General features: G+C 36.2%; 1 protein-coding gene across 2 annotated transcripts in view; it reads right to left on the bottom strand.

Moving 5' to 3' along the window:
- The window catches only part of tg (thyroglobulin), a 45,398-nt gene that overhangs the window by 19,612 nt on the left and 2,228 nt on the right, over positions 1–23,558 (bottom strand). For both annotated transcript variants that reach the window (XM_051131468.1, XM_051131470.1), the window contains exons 6-31: positions 22,760–22,866; positions 22,403–22,546; positions 21,407–21,589; positions 20,071–21,102; positions 17,955–18,551; positions 17,600–17,833; positions 17,120–17,257; positions 15,610–15,687; positions 15,357–15,457; positions 15,140–15,260; positions 14,516–14,719; positions 14,233–14,436; positions 13,894–14,039; positions 11,654–11,810; positions 11,364–11,528; positions 10,882–11,031; positions 10,529–10,693; positions 9,132–9,254; positions 8,911–9,026; positions 7,955–8,060; positions 7,248–7,445; positions 6,013–6,186; positions 5,208–5,294; positions 4,985–5,068; positions 3,281–3,418; positions 2,989–3,162 (exon numbers count right to left, since the gene is read on the bottom strand). In XM_051131468.1, coding sequence (XP_050987425.1) covers positions 2,989–3,162; positions 3,281–3,418; positions 4,985–5,068; positions 5,208–5,294; positions 6,013–6,186; positions 7,248–7,445; positions 7,955–8,060; positions 8,911–9,026; positions 9,132–9,254; positions 10,529–10,693; positions 10,882–11,031; positions 11,364–11,528; positions 11,654–11,810; positions 13,894–14,039; positions 14,233–14,436; positions 14,516–14,719; positions 15,140–15,260; positions 15,357–15,457; positions 15,610–15,687; positions 17,120–17,257; positions 17,600–17,833; positions 17,955–18,551; positions 20,071–21,102; positions 21,407–21,589; positions 22,403–22,546; positions 22,760–22,866 — 5,126 coding nt within the window. The remainder of the gene's footprint in view (positions 1–2,988; positions 3,163–3,280; positions 3,419–4,984; positions 5,069–5,207; positions 5,295–6,012; positions 6,187–7,247; positions 7,446–7,954; positions 8,061–8,910; positions 9,027–9,131; positions 9,255–10,528; positions 10,694–10,881; positions 11,032–11,363; positions 11,529–11,653; positions 11,811–13,893; positions 14,040–14,232; positions 14,437–14,515; positions 14,720–15,139; positions 15,261–15,356; positions 15,458–15,609; positions 15,688–17,119; positions 17,258–17,599; positions 17,834–17,954; positions 18,552–20,070; positions 21,103–21,406; positions 21,590–22,402; positions 22,547–22,759; positions 22,867–23,558) is intronic.

Genomic DNA, 23,558 nt, shown 5'->3' with positions numbered 1-23,558 from the left:
CATCTACAGCAGATGGACCACATGTTAAGAGTTTATGATCGCACCTTTTTGTTGTGGATTACTTTATAGGCCATGAAACATCCAAGCCCTGTGATCCGCTATTATGACTGAAAATCACTGCATTTGTGTTCCAGGAACACAAAATAGGACTATCAAATCCAACTATTCCTGTTTTGCCATTTTAAATTGTTCAAAAGTATGTTGTCAGTAGCACTTAAAAAAAAAAAAAAAAAAAAAAAAAAAACATTTATTCAGGATGCATTCAATTGCTCAAAAATGAGAGTAAAAAAAAGATATCTTTTAAAATGACTGTTTCTACAAATACAAACAGAGACTTGTACTAGTCAAAACCAGACATAATTCTCTGTGTAAAATCATAAAAAGTCCTTTTCAAAGAAAAGCTAAGGAGCTAAAGTGGAGACAACAGTCTTTGCTATGCAGGGGAATGAATGACTAAAGTAATCTGAGAGACACACTCTGTCTCTCCACTTCTGTTCAAATAAATTACTTCTGATTCCACATGAGTTAAATCCTAAAGCTGTTTAGTAGTTTAGACAGACGCCCAGAATAACCACATTACTGTGTGGTCACTCACTCACTTTACCAAATCTTACATAACACTACTTTTCCATTTCTAATTTAAAGGCTAACAATGAACATCATGCATAAACCACAATTATACAGACGATCTCACCCACATGCTTTTCTTTCAGGGGAAACTAAATCTGACACCTAGAGGAACAATCCAAAAGTAAAACAGTGGACAATGCTGAATGGAGCAAATATTGAAATGAAGATAAATGGTACTGAATATCAAAATCAAAATTGAATTTGAAATTTAAAAAAGTATATTAAGTAAATAATGATAAAGATCATACACAATGGCCAGTGTAGTGGACATTTACAGTCCCCATGAAATCAACTGACAATATAGGTGTTCTTGTGAATTTTAGATTATTATATCTGCTAAAAATGATTTAAAAAAGTCTAGGAGTTTAGGAGCACACTAAAGCAGAGCATCAAAACTAATAGAATCGCACTAAACTGCATTTCTACTACAAACTGCAAAAACATGATACCATGGTGCTTTTAACCATTGTGCATCAATAAAAAAAAGTTATACATAGGTCCTTAGTGGACAAAAATATCCATGTCAAAAAATTAAGAGTTAAATTTGGTCTAATTTATATAATATATATTTTATGAAATATGTTTAACTCTAAACCTTTTACAAAATCAAAGCCATAAATCTAAACAAGTTGTGTTTCAAATTTGAGGTTGATATCTCAAAAAAATTTGCTTTCAGAAAGATTTTGTTTGGGCCCAGTACCAAAATTTCCCCATTAGATGCCAGCAAAACTCCGCTGGTGCACACAGTGGTTGGATTTGTGATTTGCAGTAGTGTTTTTCTCTCTCAAACATTACAAGCACACACACGTTTTTTTATGACACGCATTCAGACCACACTCTGACATCCATGCCAACACACTCAAACAATTATAGCTGCATTATTTATCCAACTGGCTCTATAATATGCAGAAGCAGAAAACAGAAATAAAGCAAGTATTTTCTTTATTGGCCAAATCTAAAAAAAATAGCACCATCTAGTAAAAGATTGCAAAAAAGGTAATTTTGAAGCCTTGCCAGCAGAATGAAAGCCTGTTAACAAAAATGGCATCATTTTACAGTAAAATGGCAGTGTGATTAAAAATAGCTTTAATGGGTTTTAATGGGTTTCATAGGGACATTTTTGTCTTAAGGTCCTGAGAGGAACCTAGTGCAAAATATATTTATTAAAGGAAATGGGTGTGAAATAGTAAAATTGCAATAAAAATACACACCTGTGACAAAATGTATGCAGCTGGCAATAACACAGGCAAAATTATCAACATAAAACTGAAATGGACAAAAATGTCCAAAAGGATGCACAAGGGTTAGGTTAGAATCATCTTGAACTTTACATGAGTGACAATGTTAGAATATTAGCTGGTGGAGTTTCCATTAGATTTCACACTTACATGGCCTGAGATGATAACAGATAATATTTACACTTTTCTGACGGTAGCAGAAGCTTTTAGCAGATGTCAAATGTCAAGACATCACTGTCAACTGTACCAGTCAGACAATAAGCCAGAACTGTGGATTTTACAGGTGGTGTTGAGGAAAGTCGCATTGTATTGTGTTAGTCTTTGCTTCCACGTACCGCAGACAGCATGAGCTCATCGCTGTCTGCACGCCACATGGGTGAGGTGGAGTTCTGCCACTTCACTTCATTGAAATGTTCTCCAGTCAACCAGTCAATTCCTGTTACCAGTAGTTAAAAAAACGTCTAATGAGAAGACATGGCTCATTTTTATGACTAACGACCAGTGAACTCCAAATAGAGGAGATAATGATCCAAACTCAAGTTTGCAGTTGCAACAGTAGAAAAAAAAGTAACCATTATTGCATAATAAATGTAAATCTCTCTCTTTTACCATAAAATGATTATATACTATATTATATTACATTTTAAACCGAATCAAATCAATATTTCATGTCTATTTATTTTCTTTTTTGGAGAAGTAGAGGTGTAATAAATGGGATAATCTGCTTTGTGTTGGTCGAATAATTTAAAAAATCTCTTCAAACTCTATCAATTTTCAGCTACACCAACATTTATATAATCTGCATTCCATGTTTAGTTGCTAGGAACATATCTAAAAACAAATAAAGTAAATGACGGACTTAGTCACAACGAAAGTGGTAAGAGTCATGCATCCTGACCACAGTCATGTATCCTGCATAAGGCAATGCAAAACCCATCTGTCCAAAAGAAAGAAAAGTCTCTGCAAATAGAGAGCTAATGCTGTGGAATATGAATGTACAATATACAGTATATAGTGTATATGTGATTAGCAGAGGAATGGGGTATGACAGCAAAATCATTTGGTGTATTCTAGTGAAACTGTAGTGAAAGCAAGGCATTTTTGTGTATAAATGACTCACCTTTTTTCTGATATGCAGTCTGAAGACTCTGCGTCATCACTAAACTGCATGCCTGCCTGAGAGGTTTGTCATACGCCCCACATACACGCGTGTCTGGATGCAGTACACAAGCGAAATACAAAGGGCCTTCGTCACGTATGTCAGACACGTGACAGAGTTCTTCTTCTTCGCAGCCTGAAACCCAAAACCCATATTTACAGATCAGAACGTGAAACATTCTTGCACTACACAGACATTTAGCAAGTATATAAGTGTAAGCAAATGGTTTCAAATAGTTTCTATTGCATCTTACGTTTTAGACACCACAGCTGTGCCTGCTGGAAAGTATATTGGTGTTTAAAGATCCAGTAAAGCTGACTGGGAAGTTCCCTCTCTGGATCGAATTTTACATCACCATCCTCCAAAACACCAAATGTGTCCTTTACTGAGTCTAAATGGACAGTAGAAAAAGAAAAACACACACAAACAGAACCGGGATTTCTTTAAAACCAATTCTTTTTTAAAAGTGCAGTTTATTAAAAGGGAGAAGTTCACTTCCAGAACAAAAATTTACCTGCCTTTCTTTCTGCAGTCGTAAAGAAATTATGTTTTTTCAGGAATTATCTCCATACAGTGGACTTCTATGGTGCCTGTGAGTTTGAACATCCAAAATGCAGTTTCAATGCAGCTTCAAAGAGCTCTAAATGATCCCAGCTAAGGAATAAGGGTCTTATCTAGCAAAACTATAAGTCATTTTCTAAAAAAAAAATTCATGTATATGCTTTTTAACCTCAAATGCTTGTCTTGTCTACCTCTCGTTTTGCCCATCTCATTTTCTCCTCCAACTTTAAAATTTCTTTAGGAATGCAGAAAGAAAGGCATGAACATCTTGGATTCCCTAACTGTATTGACCCGGATTACACAGAGTATGCATGGGCATGGCAGAGCTAGACTAGACGAGCATTTGAGGTTAAAATGTATATAATTTTGACCGATCGATTTGCTAGATAAGACCCTTATTCCTCAGCTGGGATCATTTAGAACAGCAGTTTTCAAACCCTGGGTTCCCTTGATTTGGGGAAACTGTATATATGTATGTAACAAAGTTCAAGATTTGGGGAGGAATTAAGCAGGAACTGGCAATCTCTGATAATTAAATAAACATGAACAATGAAACAAAAGACAGCCGCCTCAAGGCAGAATCCAACGTGTTTTGTGTTTGCGCTCTGTTTTTGAAGTGTTGCACAATGTAGCCAACCACAGACATATCTGTTGATTTCTGAAACGCAATGGCCAACCAGAGGCGTTTCGTGTGTCAGAATCAACTCGCCAAGTTCAGTTCTGCATTCTGGAAGCTTTCGAATCCTCTTATTATAACAAAATGTAAACACAATGTAAATAAGAGATTAATTATGCCGTGTAGAGAGAGTCACTAATTATAGCAGAAATTTAAATAGGGCAGTCCTTTAGGAGGCTTGGAGTAATATATCAAGTCAATGTTTAAATTAACTGACAGCTCGGATGCCCAGATTATGCAGAGCTGTAATAGCTGCTAATGGTGGATATTTTGTTGAATCAAAAATTTATGTTTTTTCTATGTATAAACAGTTTATGTAATAAAATATGTTTTCGCAGTTTGTGTTGTCTCTTATCATATATATACATAGGTGGGTCGCATCAATTTAAAAAGAAAAAAAGGGTCGCTCTCAAAAAAGTTTGAAAACCACTGGTTTAGAGCCCTTTAAAGCTGCATTTAAACTTCATTTTGGACGTTCAAACTCGCAGGCACCATTGAAGTCCACTATATGGAGATAATTCCTGAAATGTTTTCCTCAAAAAACATAATTTCTTCAGGACTGCAGAAAGAAAGGCATGAACATCTTGGATGACAATGGGGTGAGTACATTATCTGTAAATTTTTGTTCTGGAAGTGAACTGCTCCTTTAAGCTCAATAACACAAAAATGCATTAGTAAATATATATCAAATTATTTTGCCTTTATTTGATTCATTCATACCCGAAAGTGCAATTCTGGAATCTTCTAGAACAGCTGATCCACTGCAAGCAGATGGAGTTTTTGGACGTGTGTTCATATCAGACTCTGAAGACATAAATTATAACCATTATGTTATATAAGAATAATAGCTAGCTCATAATTCATCAAAATATATACTTTTGTTTATGACATGTATTTAAAATGCTTTATTAGTGTCATGCTGATGCGTGCAAAACCTCCAAACCTTTCCAGAGGTAGATGCGTTGAAAGCTGATGAGAGTTTCCTGGTAACCAGTTTTATTTTTGCTGGATGCTGGTAAGGCTGCATCAGCTGCAAAAAATGTCAATTTTCATTATAATACACATCATTCCATAAAATCATAAATCTTGAAATATATGACATACAATTGACCCTTTGCAAAGATGTCGTCACGTCATGTTCTCACTGTGTGAAAAACACATCACAAACCAAAGAGGAAACTGACTATGCACTAACAGACAAGACGGAGGATGTTAGTTCTGGTATGAAACAAAGTCTCTGCTTTCAAATTTTAAGAAATTCAAACAATGAATAACTTTTGTGGCTTTTTAATGTGTTGTGAAAGATCACTGTAGCGTCTCAGTTCAAGTGGCATGTAAACTGTTCTTTTGTTACTAGTTATAGCATGAAATCAAAATATGGCAGATTTGACTTTCTGAGTGGTCACATCACTTGTCAATCAAACTTCCTGTGAAGGGTCAATTGATTTCGTAATCATTTAAACCTTTACAAAGTTTAAATGATAAGAAAGCTGAGATTCTCAAACGCTGCATGTCGGTAATGATTTAGCAAGTCATAGTCAATCAGACAGAGTAAACTCTGGTACCAGGATGGAAAAAAACACCAGAATGAACCAATAAAGAGCAACCACTGGAAACTAAACAATTGAGGAAGGTCACATAACAGCTGAGCCAAGCTGTGCAAGTTTTAAACAACAATTAAACACGATTGTGTACAATGAAACTGCTGTTACGAAATCTGGAATGTGTATGTTTACAAAGATTCATACTGATGGTGAAGTTCTGTCCGCCAAAGTTGAAAGTGAAACGTTTCAGTTGTCTGCTGTATTGGACACCAGCACCACAGATGCGGCTGGACGAGGCCACACGTCCCCCCACATCCCAGTCTGCCTCACTGCACTGCAGCACTGAAGGAGCGCTCAGAAGCCCACACATGACAGAGCCTAAAAACACAGGACACAAGCCATTTAACAATGTAAGATAGATGTGATACCTCATAATTACTGATTTATTATATATTTAAAAACAGCAAAAAAATGAAAGACAAAAATATTGATAACTATAAAAAATATAGATAATATAGATACATATAGCTTAAACAAGTGTTTTAAATATTGATAATAATAATAATAAATGTTTCTTGAACAGCAAATCAGCATATTATTAGAATGATTTCTGAAGGATCATGTGATACTGAAGACTGGAGTAATGATGCTGAAAATTTAGCTTTGATCACAGGAATAAATTACATTAAGTTACATAAATTACGTTATTTTAAACAGTAAAAATATTTCACAATATTACTGCTTTTGCTGTATTTTGGATGAAATAAATGCAGGCTTGGTGAGCAGAAGAGACTTCTTTAAACAAACATGAAAAATCTTACTTTTCACTAACTTTATTATATACATATATGTGACCCTGGACCACAAAACCAGTATTATTTTGCACGGATATATTTGTAGCAAAAGCCAAAAATACATTGTATGCGTCAAATTTATCGATTTTTCTTTTATGCCAAAAATCATTAGGATATTAAGTTAAGATCATGTTCCATGAAGATATTTTGGAAATTTCCTACCGTAAATATGTGAAAACGTAATTTTTATTTAGTAATATGCATTGCTATGAACTTAATTTGGTCAAGTTTAAAGGCGATTTTCTTAATATTTTGGGTTTTTTTTGCACACTCAGATTCCAGATTTTCAAATAGTTGTATCTCGGCCAAATATTTTTCTTTCCTAACAACTTATTTATTCAGCTTTCATATGATGTATAAATTTCAATTTAGAAAAATGTACACTTATGACTGGTTTTGTGGTCCAGGGTCACATATATAAAATATATAAAATATTATAAAGAGATTTAGTAAAAATATACAGTAAATGTATAGTTGTCACCAATTTGAATAAGCATGACACCGGTTTTTGTATTGCACTGATTTGGTTTTAGAGCAGTGGAAAGGAGCTACATCTGCTTGCAATGAAAGAGGGATGACTTTGACCTCCATTGAGGACATTCTGATTCAGGATGAATCCATCACAGCAGTTCTCACGACTGCAAGAGTTGACGCAGAAGCGATGGACGTCAGCCAGAGTTGTTCCACGTGCATCAAACACGAGCGTCCGATAAACTCCAGAACCGGTCTTACGGAAACTCAGCCTCTCAAAACTCTTCAGGCCTGCTGTGCTGAATTCATGACCTTTTGTCAGAAGATAAAAGGTGGAGAGTAAAAGAGAAAGTAAGATGGAGAGATATTCTTTAAGTCATGGCCAAGAAACACAAGTGCATCTAAATGCTTTCAGGCCGCCAAAAATAACCAGAAACTGGGAGCTCCGTCCCTGAGAGGAACCTCAAAGTATCAAGCCATTTATTTCACATGGAAAAATATTTATCTCATAACAGGACAAGTTTTAGGAATGTTTTTATTACAATTTTCTTTATTCTTGTGTCCACGGATGAATAGAGCACTTTGTTAAAATCATTACTCACAAACCGCAACTTAATCTTTGGGTTTACAGTTCAATTATGATATTGTATGTTAATTGTTTCATTTTAATTTTCTTTGTCTCCCAGAAAATGGTTATTCTCTAAACTGTCACAATATTGTACATTTTATTGCAACATGTAACTAACAAGGTGTCTAGGTGACTCACAATAACTAACCAAACTGAGGACATGTGGGATTTAATTAATTGCTCCTGATCTTACCTTTCTTTCTCAGCACCATCAGATTGGATTCATCTCCTTTTATTTTCAGAACACAGTTGAGAGTCTGGAATGTCTCAGCGCCATCATTTCCCAGAAACCCTTTGCTCTGCAATGCCAAACAAACCGCAAGACTTTTTTTTTTTCCTCTTTTTTTAACAATAATCATGACACTTTTGGGAGATGTGAGTGTCACCAAGACCAAAAAAAAAAGACTTTCTGCCAAATATAACACTTAAATATAACTAATGTCTTACTTCACCAATAAAAATGTGCAATATTTTATTTTTATTAGTTTGTGTAAAGATAATTAGGGATTTATGTTGAAGAGGTTGTTAAAACAGGTCACCTAACGGTCAAATTTTGGACAAATGAATGCTGAAACTATAATATCAGAAGTGTAGATATATTTTAGACTACTGTTCAAAGACTACCTTTTTATAAATAATTTAATGAATTTAATTTAATGAAATAATTATTTTATCCAACAAAAATGCAAAAAAAAAGGTAAAAAAAAGGACAGTAAAGACATTTATAATATCACAAAAGATTTCTATTTCAAATAAATTCTGTTCTTTTAAACCTTCTATTTGTCAAAGAATCCTGGTGAAAAAAAAATCCACGATTTCCACAAAAAAATTAAGCAGCACATTTTTTTTTAACAATAATAATAAGAAATGTTTCTTAAGCACAAAATCAGCATTTAAGAATGATTTCTAAATGATCATGTGACACTAAAGACTGGAGTAACGGCTGCTGGAAATCAGCTTCATTTTTTTCTGCATTTTTGGTCAAATAAATGCAGCATTTGTGAATATAACAGACTTCTTTCAAAATCAGTAACTTTTGAACAGTAGTACACAATGAAATTAGCTGACTGGGTTCTATTATACAATTGAATTTAAGATATACAAACAGGCATCGTTAACAAAAACATAGTACATGCATTTTAAACATACTTGTTCAGAGGTCCTGCATTCAACATTATCCGCACTTGTGCTGTACAGTTCACAGTATGTTTTCTCTTCATCGCTGAAAATAGCCACATGTTGGCATGAATCTTCCAGGGCACAATCTGACAGAGAGGGATGTGATCAACATTAGTCATGAAAAGTGTAAGTGTCCATTTGACTCATTCAAATACAGGTGCACAGCTGCAATATTTAACAGTGTATCTCACCAAGCACACACTTCCTGAGCTGTGTTTCCTTTGGCTGGTTTGAAGAATCAGAGCTCAGTATTTCAGCTCTCTCTGATTTCAGCAGCAGGGAGGATGAGGCAACCACCTCAAACTTTTCCATTACTGCAAACACACAACATGTCATAAACTGAACACACAAATTAATTTACATACTGTTTGTCTTTTTCATACTGGTAAAGATTTACTCATTTACTTAAGCACTGTTGAACTTATATTTTAGCCAGTGTTGTGGAATGTACTTTCAAATTGTAGCTCCCCAAGCTACAAGCAGGCTATAATTTTAAAAAGTTGTTAGGTACACCACAACTAACAAAACGTGGCAAACTACATTGGTATGATTTAAAGGGATAGTTCACCCAAAAATTTTTATTCTGTCATTAATTAAAGGAATACTCCATTTCCTGAATGAAAAATTCCTGATAATTTACTATGTCATCCAAGATATTCATGTGTTTCTTTCTTCAGTTGCAAAAAAAAAGTTTTTTGAGGAAAACATTCCAGGATTTGTCTCCATATAGTGGACTTCAATGGCGCTTTCAACAGATTGAAGGTTAAAAATGAAGTTTCAATGCAGCTTCAAAAGGCCTTTAAACAATCCCAGCGGTGCTAGCAAAACAATCGGACATTTTCTTTCAAAAAAAAAAAAAAAAAAAAAATAATAAAAAAAAAAAAAAAATATATATATATATATATATATATATATATATATATATTTATACACTTTTAAACCACAAATGCTCACCTTGTCTAGCTCTGCGATGTGCATACTCTAGTGTACTCTGTGCACTCTGGTTCATGACAGTTAGGGTATGTTGAAAAACTTCCATCTCACTTCAAAATTGTCTTACATCGCTGTTTTACTTTTTTTTGTAAAGGATGTTTGACCTTCTTTGCACGTTCATTTTGTAAACACTGGGTCGGTACTTCTGCAGTGATGATGGGATTTTGAAGTTGGAGGAGAAAATGAGATGGGAGTTTTTTGACATACCCTAACTCTCTAGAACCGGAGGGCATAGAGTACGCATGTGCATCGCAGAGCTAGACAAGCATTTGAGGTTAAAAAGTATAAAAAAATTTAAATTTAAAAAAATTTTTTCTGTTCCTTGACCTATCTCCATATTGTCCATGGAGGGTCAGAAAGCTCTCAGATTTCTTCAAAAATATCTTAATTTGTGTTCCAAAGATGAACAAAAGGTCTTACGGGTTTGGAAAGACATGAGGGTGAGTAATTACAGGAAATTTAGTTATAATTATGTTTTTTGAGGAAAACATTTTAGCATTTTTCTCCATATAATGGACTGATATGGTGCCCCGATTTTGAACTTTATTTTTATATTTTTAGTCAGTTCCTCCTTGGCATTGACTGTGGCACATACCTTTGCACTCTTCGACAGTCATTGGACCACCAGAAGATGTCCAAGAAAGTTCCTCCCCTTGTGGAGAAACACACAACCATCTGCCAGACATGGGGTCCTTCTGGGCTGACAGGAATTCCCCTTTCTGTGTACAACTCAGTTTACTCTGCTGGCACTCAGTAAGACCTTAAGAGCATTAAGGACAAATCGAAAACAAGATATTAAACTATAAATAATCACTTAATCACTCCTTTGCTTCTGAAATCTGGGCTCTACATTTTGACAGAGCTGCCATGTATAAGTGTAACCATCTACACCTGCTGTTCCTGAGTTTGTGTAATGTGCTGAGCTGGTTTAGTTTGGCCTTTACTCACAATGAGAAGCACTGAAGGCTCCCTGGGCCACAGTGGATGTGCCTGAGGGGCAGGGAGAGCAAAAGACCTGCCCTTCTTCCTCTTGAAATGTATTACGTGGACACGGAGTACACACTCCACCACTATAAAAAGAACCAGCTGGACACACCACTGCATGTGAGAGAGGGTAAAAACAAACACACAGTTAGCAGAGTGATTAAGCTTGGGTAATGATGGTGCTGAGTGGAAAAAGAGGAGAAGGTTTAACATATACAGGAGGGAGATTAATAATAGAGAAGGGGGAAAAGTTGTACGCAGTTTGAAATATTACCTTCACAAATATGTTTAGACATTCTTGCACATTACATTTCTATGCCAGTAGGCTAAACTACGCATCAGCTATAGAAAACTTTATAGGTGCATATTCTGAAACATGAGTTTCCTTTATGGTACACGGGCCAGTCTGTCATTAAGACAACCAAGTGGTACAGAAGCCAACCTACCACACCCAGTGGATTGCGGGAGCTGCTTATAGCCGTCCATGCAGCTAAATGAGGGAGGAATAGAACGAGCAAGAGAACCGTCATAGAGAAAGATGGACCGGTATGACCCATTTTGGATTAGTTCCTTCATGCCATTTAATAACCTCTCCTCATTGAGTGCCATATCTGAGAAATAAACACATGCATTTATTTAGAAAGAAAAGCACAACATTAATGAGTCAGTGAAATGTCTGATATTAGATATCAAATATGTTACATGTGCAGAAATTGACTAAATAAGGTGTTCATACCAATGTCATGGAGATCAGGGAGAGATTTTATTGGCAGGTCGGAGAGTCTGGCCCTAAATGTGATGCGTGCAGTGACTTCCTTGTCATTCAAACACTCAAGAGACACAGATGATTCGTCACAGACTGCAACAGAGCCTGTCTGGCCAGATAAGGTCAGCTGACACACATAAAGACACAAAAGCAAGGAAATTAAACAGTCATGCATGTGATGCAATTTCAAGACATTTAAACCAAGACAAAGCATGAATTAATAAAAACCATTGTTTTCTGAATGACATTTTAATAAATTCACATGCAAGTTGTATCTGCAGGCTTTATAGACCTGCACAGTTAGTTGTAATGCTGTACTGCAAGCCAATGACATCTACTTACACTACCAGTTAAAAAGTTTTGAACAGTAAGATCATGTGACTTGGAGTAATGATGCTAAAAACTCAGCTTTGAAATCACAGGAATAAATTACATTTTAAAATACACTCAATAATAACAGTTATTTTAAATAAATAATATTTACTGTTTACTGTCTTTGCTGTTTTGCTGTAAATCATATAAATGCAGGCTTGATGAGCATTCTTTCAAAAACATTAAAAATCTAACTGTCAATTTAATTGTATTAGAGGAAAAAGCACTCTACTGTATGGGGTTTTCAAACTGGGATTGTGGGAGAAAAAAAAAATATTTTAATTGTTTTGTGTTCGCTCTTAAAAGTTTTTTCTCCCTCAAGATAGTTTGTGTTCACTCGCAAGTATTTCCAAGAAATCTGGCATTTGTTCACAAAGAATGCAAACACATATTTTCTCAAGAATAACATTTGTGAGTGACGCAAATATTTTTTTCCCCTCACATCTCACATTTTTTCCATGATCATGTCCCCTTCATGGCTTTGTAATACCCAGGGTTCTATGGAAACTTTAAGAGATTTTTTTTTCTTTTTTTTTTTTTTAGCGAAATGTATTTTTTCAAGGTTGTCAAACTTAAGATATTAACAGAATATTTTTAACCAAATAATTCAATTTTTTTTTTTTACTTTTTATATTTGATATTACAATACTTTTTAAAATTCTATTAACAGGCAGTTTTAACAATAAGAAATAAAATAAAAATAAACTGTTAGAATCTAAATAAATACTCTTAAAAATTCTTCAAATTATTTTTCAGCTGCAAACACTTAATATTACAAGCGTTACTATATTTTCCAAATTTAGAGTGCTTTGGCTTTAGAATAGCAAAATTAAAGCCAATTGTTTGATATTAAAACATCAAGCTTTTATAATATTGTGCTTGTTTTTTTTTTCTTACATTTTTTTATACATGGAAATATAATATATGTAAGTGGGTCAGGGTCAGAAATTAACTTTTCCATTAAGGGGCAATATTTGCCCCCTGGAATAATTTTTTACATTTGTGAGGGCAATGTTTTAAATTATCTTATTATAAAAACCATATGTTGTCTTTAATGTCAAATACTTAAATTTACCCTTTAAATCAATATTTAAAACTGTTGTCAATAACAACAGACTGTTTAGAACTGTATTTAAATTATACATGTAAAAACACAGGGCTGCAATATTATGACAAAAATCATTATTGTAGATTATTGCTCTTTATATTACAGTAATTATTATTAATACCGATATAGAAAACAATATGAAACGTTTTTGTTTAGTTTTGGGAGCATCACATTCTGGCTTCACAGATAAACACTTCGGTCCATCGCGTTAGCTAAGTCTAGCGCAAGTTATGCAAAAACTCCTGTTATAACCACTGAAGCTCCAAAATTAATCTTTTATTTACATCTTATCTGCACTGTGTTGTTTATGATGAGGGAATTTGCAAGCGTGTGCAATCATCAACAACTCCGGCGTTTTCACTGCTGACTAATCTAAGCGTGTCTGATTTGCCAATGCATTCCTAAGTTCAACAGAAACGCATTTGATTGGTTCTAAGGCTCAACGCTGCACAAAACAATGTGTAAAAGCAATCTGATGCAGTGTGGGCAAATCTAAACGTAATTCCGTGAATTGACACTTTTCTTTAATTTTAACACTTCATTTTAAGCGCAACACCATAATACGTTGTTTAACTGTGCCCCTTTGTCTTGAATTTATTGGCCATTTTTGTTCATTTTGGTGCCATTTTTGCCACAAGCACTTAATTTCCGACCTAGAAGTGAGTTCCTCACATCTTATTTGCAATTTCTGGCTATCAGAACCGCTGTAACTAGACAGACTGTATTGTACCTGTAGGCTGCAGAGGCCTCTGGCTCTCATGTCTCGCAGCAAAGCCGTCTGTAACACCATACTCTGAGTGCTGCAACTCTGTAGACCCTCAGCCAAAGACAGCTTCAGTTGTAAGGACACCTGCACTGTCTGCAAAACCTGGGGCTCTGATGGACATCACAGATACACAGTTACTCAGCACAAACAGATACAGAGTGACTAGAGCAACACGATTTCACAGAACGACAAATCCCAAAAGAACATACTGCAGCAACCTGTGAGTGCTTTAACAGCTAAATAGGACAATATTTGTTTGTTTTAACAGGTAAATAGGACAATGTTTATGTCTGTGGCCTTTACTTTGGCAGGCGTAGGACAGAGGAGCATCATCAAGCCAGTTTTTCGTCTGGGGATCACACAGGAAGCTGGCAACAGGAAGGGTGTTGACATAACCTTGGTCACAGAAGAGCTCACAGCGCTGTGTTTGCTGACCCGCAACATTTGCAGTGCTACACAGTACTGCACCTTTGGAAATATTTCTGAATGGAAGGGGGCACTCCGGAACTGAAAGGGAATAAGGGAATCATGTTGCCACATGCATATGGCACAACTTTAGAGAAATGCAATTTTCTAATTTATTTACTGTCGCAGGTTGGGGTTTGTCCCGTGCTGCGGAGGGTGCGTGTCGCTGGCAGTTCCTTTCCACTTTGAGAAACACACCAACAGAAGGACGGGTCACACTGCAGGGGTGAGAACTGCTGTCCATCCTGCACACATTGAGGCTCATAGCCCACACCGACCTCTCTCTGCAATGCCAGAGTCTTCTGTAGAGAACACCAACCTGGACCTACAATACACAACATGGGCCTGATGTGGTAAATTTTTCAAAGTCTTGCTAGCTAACATGGCATATTTGAAATGTGCTATAAAATTGAGGAGCTGTTAAAATAGGATGTGTTCTGGCCTAGATAGAGTGCAAAGGCATTGTACAAGAAGTAAGGGTTTTGAGATGTGTTTTTCAAATTTGAACTTGAAAATCATGCTGGTGGTGGTTGAGGAGAGATCCCCCCAATATGATTGCAAAGCACTTTGGGTGTCAAACCTATTATTTTCCTGATGTTTTATGGGTAGGTTAAGGTTAGATACAGCAGCAGGGAAAGGGTCAAGATTGTGATCGGCTGACAATAAATATGACCAACAAAGGTTGGTGATCCAAGAACATGCTGTACTAAATCACACTTTACAGATGAATGGATGAAATAATTACACTGCAGTTCTCCAGAAGGACTGGTGATGGCAGTTTGGATGACTTGTCCGCTTATGGGACTCACGCACAACCCCTGTGAACGGCCTGAACCGGAGTTCTGGAGTACTGAAAACTCACCATCCTATAGATATGAGACAGACATATATGAAATGCAAACCTTCAGAATGTCTTTTGTATGTACAATACAATCCAAATAACCCAAAAAAGTAAGCTTTACCTCCTCACACGATGGGCTGTACGTGTAAGTGTTATTAGAGCTAGTTTGTGTCCAGTCAGAGAGCAGGAAGTGACTCTGTAGCCTCTGGCATGTAGTTTGGCCTTTGGGGACAATTTTTTTTTTACATATCAGCTTACATACTTATTCACAATCAAGAAGTTACGTAAATGACAAATTGAATGGTAAAATGAGCAGTTCCCATAACTGCTTTGATTATAATTAAAAAGATCAAAGATAAACATGAGATTCTCACACTGCTGGGAAGGTGCAGAACGAGACATCAGAGAGCCTGTGATGTATCTTCCCTCCTCATCAACACACCAACAGTGACCTGTGATTTTTAGACAAAGCATAAAACAAACTCAGGAGAAAATTACTTTTGTAGTTTGTATTCATTTTGTAATGTCACTAAGATTGATTGTTTTTAAAAAGATAGTTCAGCCAAACATGAAAACGACCACAAGATTTGCAGACCCTGAAGTCATCCAAGGTGCACATGACTTTCTTCTTTCAGATGAATACAATCTGAGTTATATAATAAAAACGGAGTGTCTATTTACACAAGTGCAAATAGCCCGCCTAGTTGGCAGAGGCTATGTACATTAACTCCGCCCACCAACGTGTGATTGGATTAGTCAGCACAACAACAGTTGTTAAACATCAGCAGTGTTGCCAAGAATTGGGCTATGTTACCGCTGTGGCTGCGGGTTGTTTATCATGTCTGCGGGGTGAAGCGACCCAATAACGTGATATTTATCTCCTGGAATGTGAATTTTACCAGGGGAACCCCGACAAAAAAGTGTATTTTATCCTGCGGAATGCGATTTTTAATCAAGGACCCCCTCGAAACACAATTGAGCTAGTTTTGGGCTAGTTCTGAGTAGGAATTGGGTGGGTTTTGTTGTGAAAACCTGGCAACCCTGAACATTAGCTCTAGTGGTGCAGATGGTAAAGTACATGCTGTATGTTTTTTGATGCAATCGACCTGGGTTCAAATCCACCTTTTGGTGAACATTCTTCTCTCTTTTCAAATCTCATATCATATCTAAAAGGCATTTATTTTCAATAAAAATTAAGAAAATAATCAAAAAGTTGAAAATAAAGTATCGGTTAGGTTAGGTGTAGGAAGGGCTTATTGCCCCAGTAAGGTGGCATCCATTTAATAATTTGAATTAAAACTATAATTCACACTCAATACGTTGTTATTACTGCATACTGTTTGATAATGTACTTAAATGCTAAGGTGCAAATAATTGTGTCTATTTGCAATAAGTATTATAAATAGCAGAAAATCCTGCTATTTTAACATAGTGTGACACATTTTCACATTTATTGCTATTTGCACTTAGTGTAAATAGCCTCTATCACCGCTGCTTAAAAAAATGTCATGGCTCTTCCAAGCTTTATAATGGCAGTGAATGGGGAATGGCTTAGTGGGGTTAATAAAGGCCTTCTAAAGTAAATCAATGCGTTTTTGTTATAAACCGTAATCTCCAGCTTCCACTAACTGCCGTACTCACGTTCACAAGAGAGTGGCATTTCAGTGGAATGTATTCGTCTAAAAAAAGTCATATACACCTAGAATGGCTTGAGGTTGAGTAAATCATGGGGTAATTTTCATTTTTGGGTGAACTATTCCTTTAAGGAAAATAATACTTGAAATAATACAGAAAACACACTACTAATTAAATCTGGGGGTATTATGTCAGGCCTTTTACATAAAGTATGCTGATCATAATCAAAAAGACAGAGCATGATCCCACCTGTGCTTTGGTAGCACTGAGTGGGCAGCCACTGGCCATAAGCGTCACACTGTGGGATGTAGGGCTGGTATCCCAGCATTAAACTCTGCCTGTCTTTGTCACTGGCCATCAGTCTGGTCTGCCAGTAGAAATGTAGTGCTGTTGAGAAGGAAAAGCAAATTAATCTTAATGTGGGTACAGTGTTACAGCTCATCTAAGATGTGACCTCTCCCAACCGTACAGCTTTAATTAAATAACTGGAATGAGTAGGCAGAGTTTACTAACAAACCACCTCTGAAGAATATAAAGTGGGGTCCAAATGTTTATGATAACATGTGATGTCACATGATCAGTGACACAAAATATCATTTAATGCTATTATTTTTAAAAACTTTTATTTCCAGTTTTTTTTTTCAGATGTTGTATCAGAACTTTGAACCCTACTATAACTTTTTTTGCAGTTATTTTTCATTTTGAGACAGATAAATCAAAAGACTGTACTGGAATGAGCTGCAAGTCTCAGTGCCGAGTTGGTGTTGCTCAGCAGAGCCTGAGTGATGGGGATCTTTGAGGTGCGCGTCTGCTCCAGCTCCTCAGGGCTCAAATAGACACTCTCAGCCAGGAGAAAACCATAACCCACAGGCACATGTGAGTTGTTTGAAGCAGAGATCAGCTCTTCAGCCTGCTTTAGAAACTCAGAGACCTGGTTTTGAACCACAGAGCATGGACCTGGACCTGAAAAGATACACAAAAGAGATCTTAGGAATAATAGATTATAAAGAAATATGTTTTAAAAATGTAGCAGATATAACAGTAGTACCAGTACATGCATTAATTACGATAGTGTATAACTCACATTTGGGGATTTGTCCAACAGGAGTCTTGCTACCTGCTAGCATGTCTCCTTGAGAGTTAACACACCAGCATTGACGAAGGTGAAAGCTCCCAAGAGGAAGACTGAAATCTGACAGCTGGCCTGGATAACCAGAATCATCTCCTCTGATCAGTCTCCATAAAGATAACGGGTTCAGGAAAACCGATGGTCCGTAAATAGCCTCTACGTCCCCATCTAACATGTCAGATGGAATATCAGAAAACTTCTCAAATTTTGCCAGGACAGGGAACACTCTGTGGTGCCCAGCTTTGAACAGTTCAGATACAAAGGATCTGAATGACGCCATTGCTTCGGAGTTTCCTGCATAGGCTCGCAGAATTCCAAGAACTTCTGAAACGGCCAGTTCTTGTCCGGAATTTATGATACGAACCCACTCACGGTAGAACTCAACCGCTTGTTCTGGAGGTCCATCACACTGGATTTGATGCCAGCTGCCATCATATGCACAACGAGGGATATACACTTCAGAAAGCTGGGTTACTGAAGTCAGATCAGAGAGAACAGAACTGATTGTGGATAGGAATTGCTGGATCGCTGCTGCCTGGCAGCTTGTTGGACCTATGGAAAAAGATCAATGAAGGATAATATAAATAATAAGAACATAATTTAAATAATAAAATCTAATATTAAAATGTCATAATCTAACTTTTACATTTCATACTATATGTGTATAATCACTGTTAATATGGTTCCATCTCAATGCAGAGTCTTTACTGTAAATGAAATGCTTGGAATAGCTCATCATAGTAAATTTTGCATTTCTGCAGCTGTTCAATATGAAAATCTGAGATACAACACTATACTTCAGAGACCTAAAGGTTGGATTATGAGATAAAGCTGCAATTACAAGATATTAAGTAATAATTGCAAGATTTAACATTTATATCTATGCTTTCAGCAGAAGGTTTTATTGCTATACATTTTGAACTAAAGTCACAATTTTGACATAACAGTCAAAAGGGTCAATTTTTTAGAAATTGAGATTTATACATCATCTGAATAAATAAGCTTTCAATTGATGTATGGTTTGTTAGGATAAGACACTATTTGGCTGCGAACTATATGAAAATCTGAGGGTGCAAAAAAAGTCAAAATATTGAGAAAATCGCCTTTAAAGTTGTCCAAATGAAGTTCTTAGCAATGCATATTACTATTCAAAAATTAAAATTGACAAAATATCTTCATGGAACATTGATCTTTACTTAATATCCTAATGATTTTTGGCATAAAAGAAAAATTGTTAGTTTTGACCCATACAATGTATTGTTGGCTATTGCTACAAATATACCCGTGCGACTTATGACTGGTTTTGTGGTCCAGGTTCAAAAATAACTCTGAGGCATAAAAACGCTACTGTTTCCTTTCAGAAAAAGTGGTTTTCACTGCAGCACTATCTCCAAAGGGACAACAATTATCTAAATTAGCTAAAAGATTAAAGTAGCCCTCTAAGGTACTAATATGCAGCTTTTAGGGGTAGATAAAGTACAAAATTGTCCCTTTTTCTCCCAGTTTCTCTTGGTTAAATAAGACTGACTCTGGGATGTGTTCTAAATTCGCCTAAAATACATCTTTTGGTACTTGCGTAAATGCGCATTAAAGACTGACAGAAAAGTGAATAAATTGTTGAATAAAGTCATTAATTTTGTTTTCTTTGCGCACAAAGGTTGATGTCACATGGACTATCTTATCGATGTCCACCTTTCTGGGCCTTGAACATGATAGTTGTGTTGCTGTCTATTCAGGGTCAGAAAGCTTTCGGATTTTATCAAAAATATCTTAACTTGTGCTCCAAAGATGAACAAAGGTCTTACGGATTTGGAACGACATGAGGGTGAGTAATTCATGACAGAATTGTTATTTTTGTGTGAACTATCCCTTTTAAAAGCTCCATAAAGCAAGATAATAAAATCTGCATACTGCATAATTAAGATGTGATGTTAGTTGTTTGTTACATATGTGCCAGATCATTTAAATGTGTGTCTAATTACATGAATAAATGTGTGTCTAATTACATGAATACAGGAATGATCCTCTCTGGCAGTGTAATTTATCATCTGTGGTTAGCATTGAGACTCACATTGAAGAGAGCTTCCTGAGTTCTGAATGCTGAGCTTTGTTCCAGAACGGTCCACGCAGAAACATCTTTTGCCAAGGCACTGACGTGCAACGTAAGCACCATTAGCCTCACATTTAGGAATGAAGACCTCAGATCCTGCAGAACTGCTCGCTTTGACTGCAATCGCCATCTGACGTTCTTTCTCACACTGAGATGAGCATCTCAGTCTGGATCCAGAGGTGCGAGAACCTGCTATTTCCAGACCACGAGTGTCCAGACACCAACACTCTGAGCCATGGCACTGAACTTCCCGGTATCGCCCATCCTCAGTGCATTGAGGCACGTATAGAGTCAAAGTGGGAGACTTGCAAACATCTGATTTCTGGAAAATGGCACGAAAGAGTTGAGCCAACTGGGTGCTTTCTTCTGCTTTCAACTGTTTGATTGCTTCTTGAAGGGTAGAGAGAAACTGCTCGCTCTCAAGAGCCATTGAAACAAGTTTAATCACCTCTCGGTTGTTTTTCAGGTTCACCGAACGGCCATATGAATCAGAGACATCTTGGTCCAGATTAAGACTGGCAGAATCATCTGTAAAGGTCTTGGCCAACTGCATCAAATCAGTCGTGGCTTGCGTCAGACCAATCTGACTGAAAACTTGACTGAAGCTCAATGTACCACTGTTTCCAACAGTGCCTGTGAAGTTGAAATTGCCAGCATTCTTTAGGAATTTTCCTCCAAAGAGATTCTCCTGGAGTCTCTTGGGATTCGAGGTGAAAGCAAGAGCTTTCAGGGCAAGAGCCCCAGTGGGAAACATCCCTTGGAGGACCTCTGCCAAAATGTCTCTGACATTTGAACGCTCCAGCTCTGGCAATGACTGAAGAAGACCAGAGTTGGCCAAAAGCTCCTGGAATTCAGGACTGCAAGTACCAGGAAAAGAGAGGGTGTCTTTGGAATCGGGGAACACGTTGCTCTTGCTGAAGTCTCCAGCTGGGCCATAAAAAAGGCTAGAGAGGGCTTGTCTCCTCTCAGAGAGGCAGTCTTTCACTCCAGTGCCTAAACAAACAAGAAACGCAACATTAGTCAGTGCACAAACTCTATTCTACGCAACATTTCACTCACCAAGGGACCGATAAAATTATTTGTTTTTGCTTCACCAGTCCATTAGCAGGTAAAATCACTTAATCAAGCTTAAACAAGCTAGAATGGATGAATTAGATAGTGTTTATGAATATATTCTAACTACCTGGACATTACTTAAGTTATTGATTAATATTTACAAGATTTACTGTTATCAGAGATGGCATCATGGAACATAATTATGAATATTCTATGAACTACACACTAAGGCCAAACTCACTGCAATTTGGAACTCCATACTGGCGTGTGCCAAAGACCTCTTTGCCATCAGCATCCACACACCAACACTGGCCACTGGACTGACACTGGGTTGGCACATATGCTCCGTTATCAGTACAGGAGGGTACAAAGGAATTGCCAGCCTGAAAAGCTGCGGCCCGTTCACTCTCACATGGGGTGGGACCTTACAAAAAGAATAAAAATTAGGTAAGATTGTAGTCCTGCACTGCAATAACAACTACTATTTTTTCCCATAATATATCCTTACATGTACAGGAAACTAATATTTATTAGTCAACAAAATAAATAAATAAATAAATAAGGTTATTAATAAAAGATTAAGTTTATTATAGCAGAAAAAAAATTAAAATTTGTAAATTAAAAAATATTTTATTTCACATTTATTTATCGGAAAATGTATTTATTCTTAAATCAAGGAAAAGCCATTTGCAAGAAAAATTAACTTAAAATTGACAAATGTGACCCTGGACCACAAAACCAGTTTAGTAGCACAGCTTTATTTGTAGCAGTAGCCAAAAATACATTGTATGGGTCAAAATTATAGATTTTTCTTTTATGCTAAAAATCTTTGGGATATTAAGATCATGTTCGATGAATATATTTTGTAAATTTACTAGCTTAAATATATGAACAATTAATTTATGATTAGTAATATGCATTGCTAAGAACTTCAGTTGGACAACTTTATAGGCGATTTTGATTTTTTATTTTTTTTTTTCAAATAGTTGTATCTCGGCCAAATATTGTTCTAACAAACCATACATCAATGAAAAGCTTATTTATTCAGCTTTCAGACGATGCATTAATCTCAGTTTTCAAAAAACTGACCCTTATTTCTGGTTTTGTGGTCCAAAGTAAGAACTTGAGAATCAAAAATGCATATCCTTAAGAATATTTAGATATTTTTAGATTATTTAGATTGCAGTATATGACATCATCATTATAGTGTCTTCTCTTTTAACAAAATCTTGCGTACATCTAAATCTCCCGCTCACGGCCAGCTGGATGGCAAGGTAGCGTCGCTGTAGGATTCGATACATGTTTGACTGTGCAAATGTACTTCCTGCAGTCTGGTCTGAAAACGCTGTGTCGTACACCTCATCCAACAGCAGCTCCACACCTACACCCAAACTCAAAACAGTTAATCTTTTTAACAGCACACAAAATCACCACTTAATCAGGAAAAACTGATCTTGGAATGACAACCCAGAATCATAGTTGCCCTTGGGCAAACAGAGGTTCAGTGTTTTGCACGGGCACAATCACAGTTTTAAACCTACAAGCTTATGGCCCAGTTCTTTAACCTGGATATGACTGAAGAGGTGTATATAACCTGTGCTGGGCATCTCTCTTCCACGACTGTCTGCACAGAAACAATAACTAGAGAGCTCTGGGTAGGCCTTTCTGAAAGCACTGAAGGTCTGGAACACTTCTGGGGCTCTGTTAAAGAAAAGAAACTTCAATCAAACTTCAATTTACTGTTAGAGAAGACATTAACAGATTAACTTGGAAAACCAGGAAAATCAGGATATTATACAATGCTTCTTCTGACTGACACAATACTGCTATCTAGTGGTTAAACATGTACAGCTCGGGCTGCTTTTCCCATTCAAAAGTTTTTATACAGTTTTAATACTTTTATTTAGCAAGGATGCATTAAAAAGATCAAAAATGACAATAAAGACATTATAAATGTAACAAAGGATTATATTTCAAATAAATGCTGTGCTTTTCAACTTTCCATTTGTCAAAGAATTATGAAAATAATGTATTGTGGTATTCCCCAATACATTAAGGGGCACAACTAATTTATAATGAAAAATGTTTCTTGACCACAGATTTTTGAATGATCATGTGACACTGAGGACTGGAGTAATGGCTCCTGAAAAGTCAGCTTTGAGACGACAGGAATAAATTACATTTTAAAATATATTCCACATTTTAAATTGTAATAATATTTCACAACATTACTGTTTTACTGTACACTACCAGTCAAACGTTTCTGAACAGTAAGATTTTTAATGTTTTCTGCTCACCAAGCCTGCATTTATTTGTTCCAAAGCAAAAACAGATTTGAAATATTTTTACTTTTTAAAATAACTGTTTTCTATTTGAATATATTTTAAAATGCA

The sequence above is a fragment of the Labeo rohita genome, chromosome 16, assembly GCF_022985175.1.
Source record: "Labeo rohita strain BAU-BD-2019 chromosome 16, IGBB_LRoh.1.0, whole genome shotgun sequence".
NCBI classification, from domain to species: Eukaryota; Metazoa; Chordata; class Actinopteri; order Cypriniformes; family Cyprinidae; genus Labeo; species Labeo rohita.
This window is presented reverse-complemented; position numbering and strand designations above follow the sequence as displayed.